Genomic DNA, 16,175 nt, shown 5'->3' with positions numbered 1-16,175 from the left:
AGGTATACCTTATTAGTAGGTATACTTTATTAATAGGTACATTTTATTAGTATGTATACTTCATTAGTAGGTATACTCTATTAGTAGGTATACTTTATTGCGGTGCACCAGATGCACTTTTTGAGGGAAGCTTTTCCCAATGCACCCAGCAGTTTGGGGGCACCGGCACCGCTCTTCTCCTTGGCACGCTCCTGGCCATCCCCTTCTGGTCGTTCCATCGGCAGCAGCACCGGCGGTGCTCCCTGGGGGATGCATCCAGCTCCCCTGGGCACAGACAACTCGAAGCATCTGGTGCTGGATGAGCACCACCGGCCCCGCTCTGCCGCTGCTCCCTGGCCACGCCGGGCATTTCCCCGGTGCCGATCCCCGTCCCCAGCGGAGCCACCCCTGAGTATCAGCAGACCGGCACAGCCCAGAAATGGTTCTTTTTAGCAAAACTGGGGCACTTGTGCAGTCAGAGAGCTGTCAGAGCCAGCCCTGTGGTGGCTCGGTCCCTCAGCCGAGCTGAAAAGCTGGCGTGAAAAATGATTGGTGCCGAGTGCTGCTTCCCAGGTGCTACGGGAGCACCTCGGGTTTATTTGCTTTGCTTCCCAGAGCTTGTGAAGAGCCCAACCTCACCACGTGCTGCATCCATCGGTGGCACTCAGCCCACAGGACGAGCCCGCACCCCCAGCATGCGGCGCAGCACCGGAGCTCAGGCAGGGCGAGGGGGCTGGTGGGCACGGGGCTGGTGGGCACGGGGCTGGTGGGCACGGGGCTGACAGCAGGCAGGGAGCTGTTGGAGCTCGTTCCCCAGCCCATGCCCCATGGGTCACCTCCGGTGCCCGCAGCTCTGCCCTCCCAGCCTGGGGCTGCCCAGTGCACGAGGCCGGGGAGCAGCAGGGGTGCGGGCACCAAGCCTGGCACAAGGCGGTGCCTCGTGCCCACGGTGAGGGCGCACACGGTGCTTCAGGACACCGGGAGCCCCCGGTGCCAGACCCGGCAGCTGCTGGGAAATGCCCAGGAGAGGAGGGGAGGGAGCGGCGTTGGAGGCGCTGGGTTAGGAGCTGGCTGCCAGCAGCAGCCCCGGGACACACAGAGCCTACAGAGGGGAGCAGGGGGTCGGCACCCGCAGTGCCCACAGCTCTGTGTGGGATGGGAACGGGGCTGCCCCCGAGCAGAGAGGTCCCCGCACACCAAACACTGACCCACAGCCTGGGAGGTGTTGGATGGGTGCTGCATTCAATGCGGGCCATAGCCGGTGACCTGGCTCACTGACACGGTGGGGAAGGGCACGGCGGGGCGCAGGGGCCTCAGGTCCCGCCTGGCCTCCCCCATCTCCTCCTCCTCCTCCTCCTCGTGGTGTGCAGGGCGGCAGAGCCCGTGCCTCTCGCCTTCTCCACGCCTGATGGTGACACCGGGGGCCAGCCGGACGGCATCCAGCAAGGAGCCCAGCTCTGGGGGCTGGGGGCTGCTGGGCTGCCGGGCCCCCGGGGCAGGCGGCAGGAGCTGTGCCCCCCCTGCAGCTGCCAGCCCCAGGGGGGGCAGCGAGCTGCCCGGCCCCTTGTGCCTCACGGAGGGGCTCCGAGGCTCCCGGCTGTGCCGGCGGGTGGCTGGGGGGCACGGCTGCCACTTGGCCTCCTCGCCCGGGTCCAGCACCTCCACCTGGGGCCGGATCCAGCGCCTGGAGGGGTCCAGCCGGGAGGTTCCCAGCGTGGTGCTGGGCTTACCACACACCCTCGCCTTGCTGCATGGGGGCCTCCCTGTCTGGATCTTCACCAGGGGTCTGCAGGAGAGAGGCAGCAGCAGCCCGTCCACGCTGACCTCCACCGAGCTGCCAGCCTCCCTCTGTGCCAGGAGCTCCGGGCTCTCGAGGCCGGGCAAGGGCTGGGGCTGGTGCCGGGGCTGGCGGCGGGGCCGTGCTGCAGCAGGGCGGAGTGGGGCTGGCTGTGGGGCTGGTCGTGGCGCTGGGCTGGGGGAGCTGCTGGATCTTCCCCCGGGTGGCTGGGGAGCGGTGAGCGCCCCGTCCTGCGGCAGAGGCGCGTGGGAAGGTGCTGGCACGCCGCGGGGTGCTGAGGAGGCGCACTCAGCCTCGGCCAGGACGGTGTCGGTGCTGGAGACCTGGCCAGGACACAGGGGCAGCGCTGGGGGAGGGCACGCTGCCTGCACAGCGCCACAGCCCCAGCCACGGCCCCCACGTGCGGCACCTGCCCAGGAAGGGCAAAGCTGGGGGCGCTTTGGGGGGGGTCAGGGGGGTGTGCTCAGCATGGGCTGGCTCCGAGGGCTGCCCCCATGTCAGGGGGGGCTGCTCGGGCTGCACCAGGGCTGCTGCAGGCACTGGTCCCTTGTCACCCACACAGCCCTGTGGCATCATGCAGGGGACGCGGGGATGGGAACAGTTCCAACTCCCAAACAATGCCCTGAGCACCCAGACCCCTCCTGCCCCTCACCCAGACGTGGCCGTGGCTGTGAGGACCCCCGGGCTCAGCCCCAGCCAGCCGAGCTCCCCCCAGACCCCACGCACAGGAGGAAGGAAAACCCAGGGTGTGCAGGGCGCAGGAGGGGCCGGGGGGCTGTCACCTCTCTGTCCCCCGGGCGCGGGGACGGGTGCTCCTGCAGGATGGGAACCGAGCCCTGAGCCCAGGCGTCGATGGCGCAGGGTTGGGGCTCCTCGTCCTCCTGCCAGGCGCCACCTTCCAGCTCCGCGTCCCCCTCGTCCCGCGCCTGGAAGCGCCACTCGGCCACCTGCAGCACGGCGTCCCTCGCCTGGCTCACGGTGAAGGGCACGCGCTGCGGGCACAGGACCCGCATCGGTGCCCGCTGCGGTGGCACAGGGCAGCCGGGAGCGGGGCTCGCACGGGGACCCCTGGCAGCCCCCGGCCCCGCGGCCACCGGGCGAGGGGCCCACAGGGACGGCGGCCGCGGCGTCCCGCAGGCGGTGGGGGGCTGCCCACCTGCCGAGCCAGGTAGAGCTGGAAGCACTCCTCCAGCACACGGCCCAGCAGCTCGGCCAGGACGTCCCCCACGTCCTCGTCCCCTTCCTCAGCCGCCAGCAGCGCCAGCCACTGCGCCTCGCTCAGGCGCCCCGGGACAATGTCCGTGGGGACGGCGGTGGCCGTGGAGGGCCGGGATTTGTCCCCGCGCAGCCTGGAGGCGGCCGTGCGCTCGCGGGAGGCCATGCCCTGCACCGACACCGCCAGCCCTGTGGCCATGCTGCCCGCGGCGCCCAGGAGGAGCCCGGCAGGGCTGGGGGCTCCCCCCTGCCGCCCGGCACCCCCTGGGCTGGCACCCACACACCCATCACACTCCCCAGTGCCCCCAGTGCATCCCAGTGCCTCCCAGCACTCCCCAGTATCCCCCAGCACATCCCAGTGCCCCCAGCACATCCCAGTGACCCCCAGCCCCTCCTGGTGCCCCCAGCACATCCCCGTGCCCCAGTCTATCCCAGTGCCTCCCAGTTCCTCCCAGTGCCCCCAGCTCCTCCCAGTATACCCCAGCACATCCCAGTACCCCCAGCACATCCCAGTGCTTCCCAGTTCCTCCCAGTGCCCCCAGCTCCTCCCAGTATACCTCAGCCCCTTCCGCTGCCCCCAGCACTCCCCAGCGCCCCCAGCCCCTTCCAGCGCCTCCAGCACATCCCAGTGCCTCCCAGTTCCTCCCAGTGCTTCCCAGTTCCTCCCAGTGCCCCCAGCTCCTCCCAGTATACCTCAGCCCCTTCCACTGCCCCCAGCACTCCCCAGTGCCCCCAGCCCCTTCCAGTGCCTCCAGCACATCCCAGTGCCTCCCAGTTCCTCCCAGTGCCCCCAGGTCCTCCCAGTATCCCCCAGCACATCCCAGTGCCCCCAGCACCACATCCCAGTGCTTCCCAGTTCCTCCCAGTGCCCCCAGCTCCTCCCAGTATACCCCAGCCCCTTCCAGTGCCTCCAGCACATCCCAGTGCCTCCCAGTTCCTCCCAGTGCCCCCAGCCCCCCCCAGTTCCCCGCCCCTCCCGGTGCCCCCATCCCACCCCGCCCCCCCCACAGCGCTCACCCACCCGTGCCCGTGCCCACGGAGCCCCCCGGGACCCCCCGGACCCCCCCCCAGGCCCCCCCCGCACCCCTCCCCGCGGCGTTGCGGTCTCCATGGCGACGCGGCCCGGCCCCGAGGCGCGGCGGTGACGTCTCCCCGCGCGTGACGTCATCACGCGGCGCCGCCGTCTCCATGGCTGCGGCGGAGCGGGGCTGAGGCGGAACCGGGAACACCGGGGGGACACCGGGGGGGGCTCCGGGATGTACCGGCGGGACAGGAGCGTGCAGCTGGGCGGCAGCAGCTCGGCGCTGTACAACAACCTGAGCGTGCTGCGCCTGCCGCAGCGCCAGCTGGCCTGCTTCTGCGCCGTGCACGGCCCCGCCGTTAACGTGCTCAGCGCCGCCACCGACGGCCTGGGCGGCTCCCAGCGACAGCTGCGGCCCCCGCCCGCCGCACCGGCAGCCGCCGCCGCCGCCGTCACGCAGGTGGGGCCGGCGGGGATGCCCCGGGCCCTCCCCCGGTCCCAGCCCCGGTCCGGTCCCGGTCCCGGTCCCGGTCCCAGCTCCGGTCCCGTTCCCGGTCCCGGTCCCGGTCCCGATCCCGATCCCGGTCCCGATCCCGATCCCGTTCCCGGTCCCGGTCCCGATCCCGATCTCGGTCCTGATCCCGGTCCCGGTCCTGATCCCGGTCCCGGTCCCGATCCCGATCCCGATCCCGATCCCGGTCCTGATCCCGGTCCCGGTCCCGGTCCCGGTCCCGTTCCCGTTCTCCATTTCCCGTTCCCCTCCCGGCACCCCGAGGCGGGCGGCGCTCCCCGGTGATGCCCGGGCCTTGCTGCATTCCCCCGCCCGGTGCCCGTTGTCCGGTGCCGGGCGGGCAGAGGCAGGGCCCTGCCGAGGGGGGGGGCTCCGGTACCGGGAGGAGGCAGCAGGAGGGAAGGAGCCCCCCGGGGAGCCTCCTGAGGGGCCCCGTGTGGGCCTGGGGGGTCGCTGAGGTCAGAGCCCAGCGTGGCTGCGGGGAGAGGCAGCTCGATTTTGGGGAGGGGGGGGTTGGGGGGTCCTGCCCGCAGCCCCCTCCCCAGCCCCTGACTGCTCGGTGCTCCCCTGCAGGCCGCCTGGTGCGTGCTGCCGGCCCGCGTGCTGCTGGTGCTGACCTCGCAGAAAGGCGTCCAGGTGAGGCGGCTCCCGCGGGGCAAACAGGGCCGGGGGTGGGCTGGGGGCAGCCGGGCTCCGGGGCCCGGGGCTGTGGGAGCAGCTCTCCCCGCAGCCAGCTCTCACCCTGCTGATTTTTCTCTTCCCAGATGTATGAGTCGGATGGCTCCGTCATGGTTTACTGGCACGCGTTGGACGTCACAGAGCAGCCGCCAGGTGAGTGCTGCAGGGGGAGCGCAGCAAGAAGCCCCCAGACCCCCCTGTGCTGCTCCTGGGGGTGTGGGGTCAGGTGGTCCCGTTGGGCAGCCTGGTTCCTGCCGGCCTGGGACCCCAGCAGCATTGTCCCCATGTCCAGGCAGGGCTGAGGCAGGCTCAGTAGAAGGGTCTGGAGGAGGTTTTGCACCATCCTGACTCCTCCGTCCAGGCTTCACGTGGGCCTGGGAAGGTTAGGAGGGGCCCTGTGGCAACCACGGGACTGGGGGTGACACCGAGCCGGGGGTTCCCGTGGGCTGCCCCAGGCTGCAGCCAGCTCTCGGTTCCTTCCAGCACAAGCCGTGTTTGCCCGAGGGATCTCTGCAGCTGGAGAACGCTTCATCTGCGTGGGTGAGTGACGTGGGGCAGCCAGGGGGAGGAGGGGATGGCAGGGACACACCGGGTGGTCTTTGTGGCCCCAGGTGGAACGGGGAAGCGTGGGGGCAGCCGGGGGGGCTGCACTCACACTGCAGCTCTCATAGGGAGCTGGTGTGTGGGGCGGCTGTGCCCGGCAGCAGGAGCTGGGGGCTCGGCCGTGGGACGCGTCCCCGCTGACACCTCCAGTCTGGTCCCCCCGCAGGGACGTCCTCGGGGACGGTGCTGGTGTTTGACATCCCCCACAAAGGGACCAACGTGACGGTGAGCGAGGTCCTGGAGGAGCACCGCCACGCCATCACCGACATCGCGGCGGAGCTGGGCCAGGCTCCGGTACGTGCATGGCCACCGGGGCCAGAGGTGCTGCAGGGGCCCCGGCCGTGGGAGGGGGCTCTGGGGGCTCCAGCTGCCCCTCGGCGTGGGGGCTGCCCGGGGCCTTTCCCGGTGTGTGGCACCGCAGGCAGCCCGGTGCCCGTGCAGGCTGCAGGGCAGCCCAGGCAGCTCCCCCTGCGGTGCAGGGCGCAGGCAGCTCTCACCTCCCTTCCTTCACCCAGGACGTTGGCTCCCGAGGCTGCCGTGGCACCGGGGGGGTCTCTGCTGTTCGGGGAGGTCAGGACAGGTCCCTGCTGCAGCCCGTACCCCGGCTGGCTGGCTCAGCGTGGCGTGCAGCAGAAGCAGGTTGTGCTGGGGAGCAGCTCCAAGCGCTGTGTGTGCAGGCTGGCATTTCGGGGCTCTTCCTTCTGCTCACACAGCTGGGAGCAGCCCCCCCGCCAGCTGTCCCGGCTGTGCTGGCAGCGTTCAGCCAGTTCCTGCCCCTTCAGCTCCTCCATCTCCCCGTCTCTGAGCTGACCGAACCTCAGTCCCGGTCACACAAAGTCTCGTAAAACAAACCGTGCAGAGGCAGAACCGTCCTGACAGGGAAGAGCTGAGGCCCTCCCACAGGAAGGGTGGCCGTGGGCGTGTGAGTAATGGCCAGAGAATATCCTGTGAGGCAGCGGGGTGCGTGCCAGAGCACACAGCAGCTATTGAAGCCCAGGGCTGGTCTGCTACACGAGCAGATGAGCAACACCAGCCCTGAACAAACACGCGCTGAACTCAGGCTCCCAGCGTGCGGGCAGGGAGCTGCTGGGGCAGACCCTCCCCAGGGCGGGGGGGCACAGCCCTGTCACACCCCAACCCCTGGAGCAAGCCCAGGCACCGAGCTGCTGGTGCAGAGCGCGGTTCTGCTCCCCGGGAGCAGGGGGGGCCGAGAGCTCCGCACCCGGGGCTGGGTGCAGGAGGTGCCTGAGGCCAGGAGCCTGCTTCCCCTCGCTAAATTCCCCAAATGGATGGAGGTGTCCTGTCCGAGCTGCCACCGACACCGCGGTCACCTTCCTGCTGCCGCACGCAGATCCTCCTGCTCTCAGAGCAGGCTGCAGCCAGGATGGGGCTCCCTCCACTTCAGTCCGTTCGGGTTGACATTTCTGCAGATGCACTAATTGGCTTCCTCATTACTGGCTGCACACTTCCCAACGAGGACACTTTCAAACACTTTCTCTAATTAGGTACACTTAACTTGCTCTGCGCTTGGGACTCCCTTGAACAATTAACTGCTTAGAACGGGTTCCCAATTAGCCTGGATATGGAGCTTGTTTATGCGAAAGCTGCTCTCTCGTCTCTCATCTGTCTCTGGCTGACTTTAACTCGCTGTGCTCGGACTTTGCTCCGTGGTTTGTTTGAAAGGCTTTCCAGCAAGCTTTGCACACACAATCCGAGGTGCGTGTCGAGGTGAAGTCTGTTGTGACTCGAAAGCAGAGGGAGGAGATGCAGTGACTGTTCTCACAAATTTATCCCCTGTGTAATTAGCGTTGCCAAACACCGACATGTTTCAACTGAAATGCCCGTGTACGATCACAGCCCAGCCTTCCTCGTTCACAGAGTGTCAGCAGTTTCTGGGGGCAGCTGAGCTTTAAGCCTGTCCTGCTGCAGGCTCTGGCCCCGGTGCGCAGCAGCAGCTCGGTGCCTGGCGCCGCCCCGGGGGCACTGCTGACCCCGCGTCCCTCCTGCAGGAGGGGGCTGGGGACCTGGTGACTGCCGACGATGCGGGGGCCCTGTGCATCTGGAGCTCTGGAGAGGAGTTCACCTTGCTCAACAAGATCCCAGCCTTGGGGTAAGCCGGAGCAGCGTGGCAGGATCCCCAGGATCCCCACAGCAAGGTGGTGCCGGACATCCCCGGCCAGACCCTTCCAGGCTCTTGCGTGGGACTGGGAGGGTGCTGGGCCGGGACAGGAGGGGACCCCGGCCCCGGTGTGCGGGTGTGCAGCTGGGAGGGGAGGAGGTGACGGAGGAGGTGACGCGTGCCCCTGTGCCCAGCTGCACCTGCTCCTCCGTGAAGCTCTGGAACGGGGTCGTCGCTGCTGGCTACGGCAACGGGCAGATTCGGCTGTACGAGGCAGCAACGGGCATCCTACGAGCAGAGATCAACGCTCACGCTCGCTGGATCTACGCCCTGGACCTGGCACCACTGACGGGAAAGGTAAGGGGGAAGCTGCCCGCAGCGGGCACCCGGCCTGCCGTGCCTTCTGTGTGCGGGACCCCCAGGCCCGGAGCTGGGCAGGGGCTGCTCAGCACCGTCACGCTGTGCTGCACCCCTCTGGCGTCCTGGTCCCCACGGCCCCTCTGCTGCTTCCCTCCACAGCTGCTCTCGGGGGCTGAGGACTCCTTCGTTCACGTCTGGAAGCTCAGCAGGAACCCAGACACCGACGATGTCGAGGTGAGTCCTGGGACACGGACACCCAGCAGGGAACCTGGAGCCGGGGTGGGTCCCTGTGGGGTGTCGCTGCCCCAGTGGGACCGCGGGTCGGTGCTGCGGGGTCACGCAGCCTCCCGCGAGCTGCTGCTGCTGCTGGGGGCTGCGGAGCTGAGCTGCTGGCTGGAAGCCCCCCGGGCCCAGCCGGAGCTGCTGCGTGGTGGCCCAGCGCTGGGGCAGTGCTGGTTGTGCTCAGCTCCCAGTGCTCAGCTCACGTTGCCTCCTCGTCCCGCTGCAGATCGAGCACTGCCACGCCGAGTGTGTGACTGACACCCAGATCTGCGGCGCCCGTTTCTGTGACCCCGAGGGCTGCTCCTTTGCCGTGACCGGCTACGACCTCAGCGAGATCTTCCGCTACAGCCAGGTGTAGGCTGCCAGCGGCGCCCTCAGGCCTGAGCCAGGCCACCAGGCACCCCCTGGCCCAGCGCTGTGCCCCAGTGGGGTGGCAATCAGTGCAGAGGTGGAGCTGGAGGGGGCTCCTGTCACTCCCAAAGCAAACCTGCCCTTAGTGGGGCATGGCCGTGCACGGGGAACATCAGCTCCGAGCTGCTCTGGCTCAGTGGGACCCATCTGCACGGCGCTGTGGGTCCCTGAGCCGAAAGCTGCTCCCCCTGCCCCCTCCTGAGCCCTCCCGGGAGGGCAGGAGGCAGCAGGGCTGATGTGTCTGAGCAGCGGCTGCCTCCACGCAGGCTCTGGTAGCAGCAGCGGTGGGGAGGAGCAGAACCGGCTCCCCTCTTCCCCGCGGCACCTCTGCTTCAAACAGGAGAGGATCCAGGGCGAACCTGCCCTGCACGCTGCTCCGGCCGAGAGGGCTGCTGGAGCCGCTCCCTGCGGGGGGGCCGCACCCACGGGCGCTGCAGCGTGGGCCGCCCTGCCTCGGGGCAGCGTGTGCGGACGGGCTGGGGCGAGGAGCCTCCGCGCCCTGCCAGCCGCCCCGGGCACGGCCGCGTCCCAGCGGGGCCCCCCCGGCTGGCAGGGAGCTGTGCGGGGCCGCAGCTGCGCTCCTGGGCTGGAAAAAGCAGAGGCGGCCGCACTGCGCTCGTCCAGGCCAGCTGAGCGCCCCAGGGACAGGCTGCGAGGTCACCCAGCGGAGCCGTGGCGCTGAGCGGAGCCGTGGCGCTGCGTGCCAGCAGGCTGGGCTCCTGCTCCAGCCCCCAGCCTCAGCCTGGCTCCCCGCTGGCTTTGACCCTGCCCCAGACTGGGGGTGCTGGAAGGGGGCACACGCCGTGCTGGGGCTCCCCCCACGTTCCCGGTGCTTCCCCCTCTGCGTCCAGGGCAGGGCTCGGCCCTGTCCCAGCAATCGCTGTCCCCCTGGTCCTTGTCCCTGTCCCAGTCCCTCTCTGCTGGCTGCTGTTCCCAGGGCCCTGCGGGGGCAGGGGGGCCCCATGTGCGGGGGGGCCCTGCCCGGGGCAGGCCCTGTCCTCAGCAGGCAGGGAAGGAGCTTCCCGCAGCTCCCGGATCCGGCTCGGCCCCGCAGGAGCTTCCTGCAGCTCCTGGCAGCAGCAGGGCCCGGCCCGGCCCTGGGAAAGGCAGCCCCAGCCCCAGCCCCAGCCCCAGCCCCAGCCCCTGCTGCTGCGCTGGGGGAGAGCCACGCTGCGGGCAGGGGGCCCGCTGCCCACACACTGCATTGCCCCCAGCTGCGGGCCACAGCCCCTGGCCCCCATCGTGCCCCTTTCCCAGCATCACTGAGCCCAAGCATCGCACCACACCCCCCCTGCTGCACCCCCTGCTCATGCTGCACCCCCATGTGCTGCCCCCCTGGCTGCAGGTCAGGACTCCGCACCCTGCCCTGTGCCCCCAGCCCCCCAGCCCCGTACCTCCCCCACAATAAACGCACCTGAACCGAGCCCCCCGCGTCGCTCCTTGCTGTGGGACGCTGAGCAGGAGCGGGAGCCCCGTCCCGTTACAAAAGGCTTTATTAAAGGTTAAAACTCGGCGCGGCGAAGCGCGGCGCCCCACTCACAGTGGTTGGGAAGGCGAAGGAAGGTACAAAGAGCCCTTGAGGCGGGCGCAGGCGCCCGGGAGGTTGTGCTGGGTCGGGGCGAGCGGAGTAGAAAAGTGTACAAAGGGTTGTGCAGCGCAGGGACACCGCGACGGGGACGTCGGCCCCGCCGGGACGTGTCCAAGGCACAGAGATGACCGGGGTGAGCCGGGACGCCCTCGGCGGGCAGGGGCAGCTCCTGTGGCACACGCAGCCCCCGCGGCCCCTCTGCCCTCCCGCCCCGTGCCCCGCTCACAGCTTGGCCCCCACCTCCGCTGAGGCAGAGGAAGGGGGGAAAAACAGCACCAGAGAGCCCAGCCGGGGAGCCCCAGCCTGGGGAGCCAGCACCCTCCCGCGGGGCCCTGGCAGGGGAGGGGGCAGCAGAGCCCCCAGCCCCACAATACTGCTCGGTCAGAGGTAGCACCAGCGCCGGCCGGGGTGGGGGGGCCCTGCCCGGCTTGGCACGCCGCCGCCCCAGGGAAAGGCACCGCGAGGCGGCGGCAGGGGGGGAATGGGGCCGTAAACCAGAGCGGCGGCGGCAGCGAGCGCCTGTAAACCAGCCTGGGGACGGGGGTGTAAACAGGCAGCCCCCAGGGCCCGCAGCGGCCGCAGCCCCGGGGCAGGAGGGGGGGCGGAGAGGGGAGCCCCCCGCCCTGTGCCAGCCGGGCCGCGGCCGTGCCCCCTGCCCCGGGGCGCGTCACGGCCGTGCCCCTCGTGCCCCTCGCTTCAGGAGACGTGGGGCGAGGGGCGCCAGAAGCACCACTTGCTGCGGGTGTGCTGCTTGCGCTGCAGCTGCTCCTCGCGATCCCGCTCCTTCTTGGAGCGCAGGTACAGGTCCTCCTCCTTCAGGTACCACACCGGCGGCCAGCGGTGCCGCTCGAAGTGCGCCTGGTTCTCTGCGGGGACGGCGGCGTGTCACGGCACAGCCGGACCCGGCACCACCGGGGCCATCCCTGCCCGGCCCCCCGGCAGCCTACCTGGGGACATGAACTTCATCTCCCGGGGGAAGCGGCGGCAGACGCTGTTGTAGTTGGTGCAGATGTAGTGCAGGCACCAGGCGGCCAGCTGCCGGGCGTTGTGGAACTGCAGGCAGGGGATGGGGGGAGCCAGGGCTGGGGATTCACAGCCCGGAGCCCACCCTGGGGCTTCGTGCCCCGCAGCAGCCCCCACCCTGTGCCCCCCACCCCGCATACCTGCGTCATCTCCAGGTAGATGATCACCTGCTCATCGATCTCCACCTGCTGCATGAAGGCTCGGAGCAGCTCGTCCACGGCGTACTGCTCTGGGGGCAGGGAGGGGGGGCCGTGAGCGCCGGGGGACGCGGTGCAGCCATGCAGTGGGGTTACGCCGGGCTCGTCGGGCTCTTACATAAGGGCCCCGCTAATGACACCCCGGGGCCGCATCGATCCCATCCCCATGGCTCCATAATCGTATTGGCAGCTGACGTCAGCGGGGCGCGGGGGGGGCTCACCTGTGAGCGCCTGCAGCCGGGGCAGGCAGAGGCGGTTGGTGAGGATGAGGAGCTCCATGGCGTCCAGGTCAGGCGTGGGGGTGAAGACGCCGGTGTAGAGGAAGTCGAGGACGGCGCGCAGGCAGGCGCAGTTGGTGCCCGGCAGAGAGACCTGGAGGGACAGGGGTTGGGGGCTGGTCTCTGGCAGCGGGGTGGGCGCTGCAGCAAGGACGGACCCTGCCCCGCCACCCGGCATCGCCTGCCCCACCATGGGGACACCATGGGCGCAGCTGGGCCCCGTGTGCCCCGTGCCAGCAGAGCTGCAGCCCCACGACAGCCTCGTGGTGTCCCCCCCCCAGCCATCCCCATGCCCTCACCTCGGCAGCGTAGCTCTCCCGGAAAGCCCCCCGGAACATGGCCATCATCCAGTCGCAGCCGGCAATCAGCAGGGGCTTGTGCGCCGGCACGGTCCCGTCGTCCACGCGGAAAACCACGTCTGGGGTGGCACAGGGACAGGCTCAGCACGGGACAGGCACCCCTCGGCCGTCCCCGTCCCACAGGGAGAGGGAGCTGTGTGATGTCCCCGCAGGGCACCGCCACCCCTCGCCCCCTGTACCTGCGAAGACCCCCTTCCCCAGGCACTCCTTGATGCGGTTGGCACGGCGGACGTGGAAGGCCTTGGTGATCTCCTGGTTCATGAAGCTCTCCTTGTTGAGCACGTTGGCCACCATCATGCGCAGGTCGAAGACCTCCAGCAGCTCGGCGATGGTGGCCACCTGCATCAGGTCCCCGCGGGCCTGGTCCAGCCGCCCGGTGTAGAGGTACTCCAGCACGGCGCGGAAGGGCTCCGCCTGCACCAGCCGGTCCATGCACACCACCGTCATCCGCTTCTCCCGCCCCGCCACCGGGTCCTCCACCAGCTCCCAGCGCATGCTGACGAAGCCACGGCCCCACGCCGACAGGTCGCGGGCACCGGGCACCGCGCTGTCCCCCGCCGCCGGCCGCAGGGCATCGTCACTCTGCGAGGTCCGCAGCGGGGCGCGCGCCCCCTCGCCCAGTGCCCCCCGCTCCCCATCCAGGCTGCGGGCGCGGGCGGCCGGCTCCTTGGCCGCCCCCCGCGGCCCCTCCAGGGTGAAGAGGTCGTAGAATTTGGAGCAGGAGGTGGCCAGGTAGACGCGGTGGGCGAAGACCTGCTGGCCGCCCTGCAGCTGGAAGACGACGTCGGCGCACAGCGGGGTGCAGAAGAGGGCGGCGGGGCCCCAGCTGCGGCTGGCAGGGGGGTCGGGGATGTGGATGACGGGCGGCGGGGGCTTGGGGGGCAGGAAGGGGGCCTGCAGCAGCGGCCGCTGCATCTTCTTCAGGTGGGACTTCCAGAACTGCAGGTGGCGGCGGGAGATGAGGGCGGCCCGGATGGCGTTGTCGAAGACGTCCTTGATGCCGAACTGGGCCACCACGCTGGTCTCGTAGTACGGCACACCCAGCTCCTTGGCCACCTCGTGGCCCCGCTCCGGGGGCAGGATGTCTGTGGGCTTGATGGGCCTGGGGGTGCAGAGCGGGGCCGTGTCACCGCATGGGGGGGCCCAGACCCCAACCCTGACCCCCCACCCACCCACCAGACGCAGCCTCACTTGGCCAGGGGGCGCCGGGCGCGGTTGACGGCCTCCAGGTCGGCGTAGCGCAGGTCCAGCTGGCAGCCCACCAGGATGATGGGGGTCCGCGGGCAGAAGTGCTTGATCTCGGGGTACCACATGGTCTTCACGTGGCGCAGGGAGTTGGGGTTGGCCAGCGAGAAGCAGAGCACGACCACATCCGACCTGCGGCGAGGAGGAGGAAGAGGAAGAGGGGGAGGAAGGGGGTCAGAGCAGCCCTGTCCTGGCACAACCTGCAGGCGCCACGTGCACCGGCGGCTGCAGGGAGATGCCCACCAAGAGCAGCCGGGACAGGGGCAGAGCAGGCGCAGGGGACCCGAGCCCCGTCCCGTGCCCATTGTGGGGCCGGACCCCTGTGGGCAGGGACCCTCAGGGCGGCCGGGAGCAGCCGCGTGTCCCCCAGGCCGGGTTTGTTTTTAGTCCGTGCCTTCCGAGACGTGACCAGGAGCCGTGTTTGGAGCTGGGCCCGTGCCGGGGACCAAGATAGACGCCGTCCTCCCGCCCCCCCCGGGCCCCCGGCCAGCACGGGAGCCACAGCTCAGCCGGCACCCGCTGCCCCGCGGGGAAGGGGACGGCAGGGTGGTGGCACTGGGTGCGCTCTGGGCACCCCGGGCTGTGCCCCCTCACCCGGGGGTGCCCCCATTCCCACCGGGCGTCCCTGCCCCCCCACACGGAGGGGAGCTCAGAGCTCAGAGCTGGCGCGCTGCGGCGGGGCGATAAGAGCCTGGACGTGCCAGAGGCCACGGGGAAGGGGTTGTTTACAGCCCAGCCACTTGGCACGGGGGGGGGCATGAGGGGGCGGGGGCTGTCACCCTCTCGGCCACAGCCACGGTCACAGCCACGGCCACGGGGATCTCCCGGTGCCAGGACGGGCTCAGCCGCACGGCACCGGGGCTCAGTGCCTGCTCTCGGCCACGGCCGGGGACCCCCCGGGTCCTGCCCTGGGACCCCATGGCCGTGCAGCCCCGGGTGCGGCGGGTCCCGTGTGTCCCAAATACCCCCCCGGAGCCCCCTGGTGCTGCCACTGCCTGCAGGGACACCCCGGGCACCCAGAGCTGCCCCCGGAGCCGGTGCCTGTCCTGTCCCTTGGGTCACGGTGCCCCCGGGGCTGCAACCGGACACCGGAGGGGGGTGTGAGGTGTGGGGGGGGGGGGGGGGCAGACCTCTCCCGGCCCCCCCGCGTCCCACCCGGCCGCGGGTCGGGTCCCGTGGGGGGGGGGGGGGGGTTCCCTCGTGCTCGGCGCCCCCCGCCCACCACCGGGGCTCGGAGCGGGACCGCGCCCCCCGCGCCCCCCCCCTCCCCCCCCCACCTGCCGTAGGCGAAGCGCCGGTCCTTGTGGTGGTCCCCGAAGGTGTCCCAGAGCCGCAGCGACACGCTCACCTCGTCCACCACGTCCCGGGAGCGCTCCAGCACCTGCGGGGGCGGCGGTCAGCGGCTGCCCGGGGTGGGTGGGGGGGGGGGTTCCCCGGGGGGGGGGTCCGGGGCCGCCCCCCCCCGGTGCCCCCGGTGCCCCCCGGTGCCCCCGCACCTCCTGGCAGACGCGGTACTGGTCGATGGCCCACACGGTGGGCACGTGCGTGGCCAGCAGCTGGTACTGGCTGAGGGTGGCGTTGCAGGCGCGGGCGCAGATCAGCCGGGTCTTGCCCACGGCGTTGTCGCCCACCACCACGCACTTGATGGTCTCGACGTTGGGCCGCTCGTAGTCCACGTCCAGGTCCATGGGGGCCCCGCTCAGCGCCCCCCGCCCATCCCGCGCCGCCGCCGCCGCCGCCGCCGCCGCCGCCCGGGCCCGTTACCCCGCCCGCCCCGCCCCTCCCCGCCCCGCCCCGCCCCGCAGCCAATCAGCGCCCGCCCCGCCGCGCCGAGCCACGCCCCCTCAGCCACGCCCCGCGCCCGCAGCCAATCCGCGCCGGCCACGCCCCGCCAGGCCACGCCCCCTTCAACCCCCCCCCCCCCCCGCCGCCAATCCGCGCCCGCCCCGCCGCGGCCCCGCCCGCGCGCGGACAAAGGAGCGCCGCCAGGGGGCGCCGCGCCCACGTGACCGGCCCCGCCCCCGCGCTCCTCGCGGCCGGCGGCGTGCGCGGCCGAGCCCCCGGTGGGCGGGGCCCTGCGGGAGGGACACGCCCCCTGGTGGGCGGGGCTATGAGTGGAAGCCACGCCCCTCTCCTCGCCACGCCCCCCCGCCCAGCGCCGACGGGGGGGACGGCGGAGACACCGGGAGCCGCGGGGGCACGGAGCGACAGCGGGGCCGCGAGGGGCACCGGCAGTGAAAGGGACAGCAGGGACAGCAGGGACAGCAGCAGCACCGGTGGCACCAGTGACACCAGTGGCACCAGTGGCACCAGTGGCACCAGTAACACCAGCGGTACCAGCAGCACCAGTGACACCAGTGAGACCAGTGACACCAGTGGCACCAGTGACACCAGTGGCACCACCGGCACCAGTGTCTCCAGCGACACCAGCAGCATGAATGGCACCAGTGAAACCAGTGACACCAGTGACACCAGTGGCACCAGTGGCACCAGCAGCACCAGTGGCAC

General features: G+C 70.8%; 3 protein-coding genes across 5 annotated transcripts; 1 reads left to right on the top strand and 2 right to left on the bottom strand.

Annotated features, from left to right (window-relative positions):
• Positions 1-1,202: 1,202 nt before the first annotated feature.
• C4H2orf81 (chromosome 4 C2orf81 homolog) lies at positions 1,203-3,539 on the bottom strand. 2 transcript variants are annotated; one of them, XM_068679419.1, is made up of 4 exons: positions 3,480-3,539; positions 2,934-3,323; positions 2,560-2,769; positions 1,203-2,100 (listed from the first exon to the last, which is right to left on the bottom strand). In XM_068679419.1, exons 1-4 carry the CDS (start codon positions 3,498-3,500, stop codon positions 1,222-1,224), a joined length of 1,500 nt encoding a protein of 499 aa, XP_068535520.1. In that variant the 5' UTR covers positions 3,501-3,539; the 3' UTR covers positions 1,203-1,221. The 2 variants fall into 2 exon arrangements, with proteins under 2 accessions (XP_068535520.1, XP_068535519.1); XM_068679418.1 differs by having other exon boundaries at positions 2,934-3,517.
• Positions 3,540-4,141: 602 nt separating this feature from the next.
• Positions 4,142-9,087, top strand: WDR54 (WD repeat domain 54). Of its 2 annotated transcripts, XM_068679429.1 has the most exons (9): positions 4,142-4,473; positions 5,098-5,160; positions 5,289-5,355; positions 5,686-5,742; positions 5,972-6,099; positions 7,815-7,915; positions 8,119-8,281; positions 8,444-8,518; positions 8,793-9,087. In XM_068679429.1, the coding sequence occupies exons 1-9, from the start codon at positions 4,249-4,251 to the stop codon at positions 8,922-8,924; spliced, it is 1,011 nt and encodes a 336-aa protein (XP_068535530.1). In that variant the 5' UTR covers positions 4,142-4,248; the 3' UTR covers positions 8,925-9,087. The 2 variants fall into 2 exon arrangements, with proteins under 2 accessions (XP_068535530.1, XP_068535531.1); XM_068679430.1 differs by lacking the exon at positions 5,686-5,742.
• A 1,365-nt stretch (positions 9,088-10,452) lies between these two features.
• On the bottom strand, positions 10,453-15,458 carry LOC137855346 (rho-related BTB domain-containing protein 2-like). Its single transcript, XM_068679407.1, has 9 exons — positions 15,164-15,458; positions 14,945-15,048; positions 13,614-13,799; positions 12,602-13,524; positions 12,363-12,481; positions 12,007-12,157; positions 11,729-11,817; positions 11,513-11,618; positions 10,453-11,431 (listed from the first exon to the last, which is right to left on the bottom strand). The coding sequence occupies exons 1-9, from the start codon at positions 15,353-15,355 to the stop codon at positions 11,262-11,264; spliced, it is 2,040 nt and encodes a 679-aa protein (XP_068535508.1). The 5' UTR covers positions 15,356-15,458; the 3' UTR covers positions 10,453-11,261.
• Between the last annotated feature and the right edge of the window lie 717 nt (positions 15,459-16,175).

This window comes from Anas acuta, chromosome 4 (assembly GCF_963932015.1).
Source record: "Anas acuta chromosome 4, bAnaAcu1.1, whole genome shotgun sequence".
Classification (NCBI taxonomy): domain Eukaryota; kingdom Metazoa; phylum Chordata; class Aves; order Anseriformes; family Anatidae; genus Anas; species Anas acuta.
Note: the sequence above shows the minus strand (reverse complement) of the source record. Positions and strands in the feature narration are given on the sequence as shown.

Coding starts and splice junctions, on each gene's coding strand:
- LOC137855346 (XM_068679407.1), bottom strand. CDS start 15,355: ATGGACCTGGACGTGGACTACGAGCGGCCCAACGTCGAGACCATCAAG. Junction 11,818..12,006: donor CCGGCTGCAGGCGCTCACAG/GTGAGCCCCCCC, acceptor CCCTGCCCCCAG/AGCAGTACGCCGTGGACGAG. Junction 11,432..11,512: donor GATGAAGTTCATGTCCCCAG/GTAGGCTGCCGG, acceptor CCGTCCCCGCAG/AGAACCAGGCGCACTTCGAG.
- C4H2orf81 (XM_068679418.1), bottom strand. CDS start 3,500: ATGTGCTGGGGGTACTGGGATGTGCTGGGGTATACTGGGAGGAGCTGG. Junction 2,770..2,933: donor AGCTCTACCTGGCTCGGCAG/GTGGGCAGCCCC, acceptor CTGTGCCCGCAG/CGCGTGCCCTTCACCGTGAG. Junction 2,101..2,559: donor CGCGCCCGGGGGACAGAGAG/GTGACAGCCCCC, acceptor TGTCCTGGCCAG/GTCTCCAGCACCGACACCGT.
- WDR54 (XM_068679429.1), top strand. CDS start 4,249: ATGTACCGGCGGGACAGGAGCGTGCAGCTGGGCGGCAGCAGCTCGGCG. Junction 5,743..5,971: donor AGAACGCTTCATCTGCGTGG/GTGAGTGACGTG, acceptor GTCCCCCCGCAG/GGACGTCCTCGGGGACGGTG. Junction 6,100..7,814: donor CGGAGCTGGGCCAGGCTCCG/GTACGTGCATGG, acceptor TCCCTCCTGCAG/GAGGGGGCTGGGGACCTGGT.